The following is a 1,356-nucleotide window of genomic DNA, read 5'->3' as shown; positions in this document are numbered from 1 at the left end:
CTACGTAAGCGTATCCCTACTAATGGACTTTGTCATACGCAACTGAGAAAAACCATGTAAACATTGACAACGATACAAAAGCATCTACACAGTTCGGTTTACAATAAGAGTGCTAGTTTATTAGACTGCGTAACTCATTTTTTTTCGTCTGATTAAATTATCGCTGATCTATGGCAAAATATTCCAATCGGGAGTATATTGCTTGCTTTGGGAGCTTGCAATGCTAATGCCAGTACAGCAAATAGACTCTACGCTGATCGATTTCCAAATCTTCGTCATCCCGATCGGAGAGTCATACAAAGAGTGGAGCAAACAAAGCATTTCTGTCATGCATTTTATCTTCAATGTTCATTGGTGATCAGAAAGAAATCCTGGTGTTTATCGCGAAACCTACATTATTTATATAGTTGGAATAATTCTTTTCATTGCGCGTTAAACGCTAGAGAATGAAAGCGCGGGAAACGCTCCCACTTGAGTTGTAGATGGCGCTGATACATTACAGCCTCGTTTATTATATTTTAATATTCTTCTTTATATCATTAGANAAACAGAAGAATGACGAAAAGTAGAAGTAATTTCTCTTAAATGTGGAGAGAAGACAAAAGAAGTCTAATATTTGCTACTTTAAGTTATTTCCGGTATTAAGAAATCACTTTTGTAGCACTCAAAAATAAATTAGTCACTGGGAAACTATCCCAGTTAGAATCCCCTTAGAACTACTAAGAATAAACTGAAAATCTGTATTCAGTCATAAAAATTGAAATCACACTCTTCCCCAAATATAAGAAGATTAGGTTATGTTAGATACTCCCGTGATTTACCGAAGAATCCAGATTTATCATGGACTTCGTAGGAGCCATTGTTCTCTGAAATTTCTCTCTTACTTGAGAATATAGAATTATATTCTCGACCAGCGAAACTTATTTCCATCCGATTGACAAACAATCCCTAGACATTTAAATTAGGAGATCCAGTAAATATTTTAGTAACAATCTGTGTTTCTCCAAGTTTCTCGTTAAAATGGTTGTAAAAATAAGCGTGGAATGACATCAGTTATCGATTCCCACAGTTGTGTTTGAATACCGGAACTTCTCCGGAGTTTCTGATACATCAACTGCTATTAAGAAGCGACAGGAGCCCCGAGTTTACCGAGCCTTAATTAAGATTCCAAGTTCTACCAACGGGTACCTACTACATTAAAAAGTATCAAAGTAAACGAGCGGGGAAATTTAAAATCTGGCAACTGACGAACAAGTCACGCTCGTTACGAAATTTTACATCCACACATTATGTCAACTTAATTAAGTCCACTCTGATCAATTCTACTACAGCCTTTCTTTGTAGATTCAAATAATA

The 1,356-nt window shown here is 35.9% G+C and overlaps 1 protein-coding gene across 1 annotated transcript in view; it reads right to left on the bottom strand.

The window, feature by feature from the left end:
• Window positions 1-860, bottom strand: part of PlexA (plexin A) — a 73,826-nt gene extending 72,966 nt beyond the window's left edge. Inside the window, exon 1 of the mRNA XM_018027749.2 lies at window positions 822-860. Within this exon, the coding sequence (XP_017883238.2) occupies window positions 822-860 (39 nt within the window). The remainder of the gene's footprint in view (window positions 1-821) is intronic.
• Window positions 861-1,356: the final 496 nt, after the last annotated feature.

The sequence above is a fragment of the Ceratina calcarata genome, unplaced genomic scaffold (genome assembly GCF_001652005.2).
Source record: "Ceratina calcarata isolate Rehan_Ccalc_2016 unplaced genomic scaffold, ASM165200v1 scaffold123.2, whole genome shotgun sequence".
NCBI classification, from domain to species: domain Eukaryota; kingdom Metazoa; phylum Arthropoda; class Insecta; order Hymenoptera; family Apidae; genus Ceratina; species Ceratina calcarata.
Note: the sequence above shows the minus strand (reverse complement) of the source record. Positions and strands in the feature narration are given on the sequence as shown.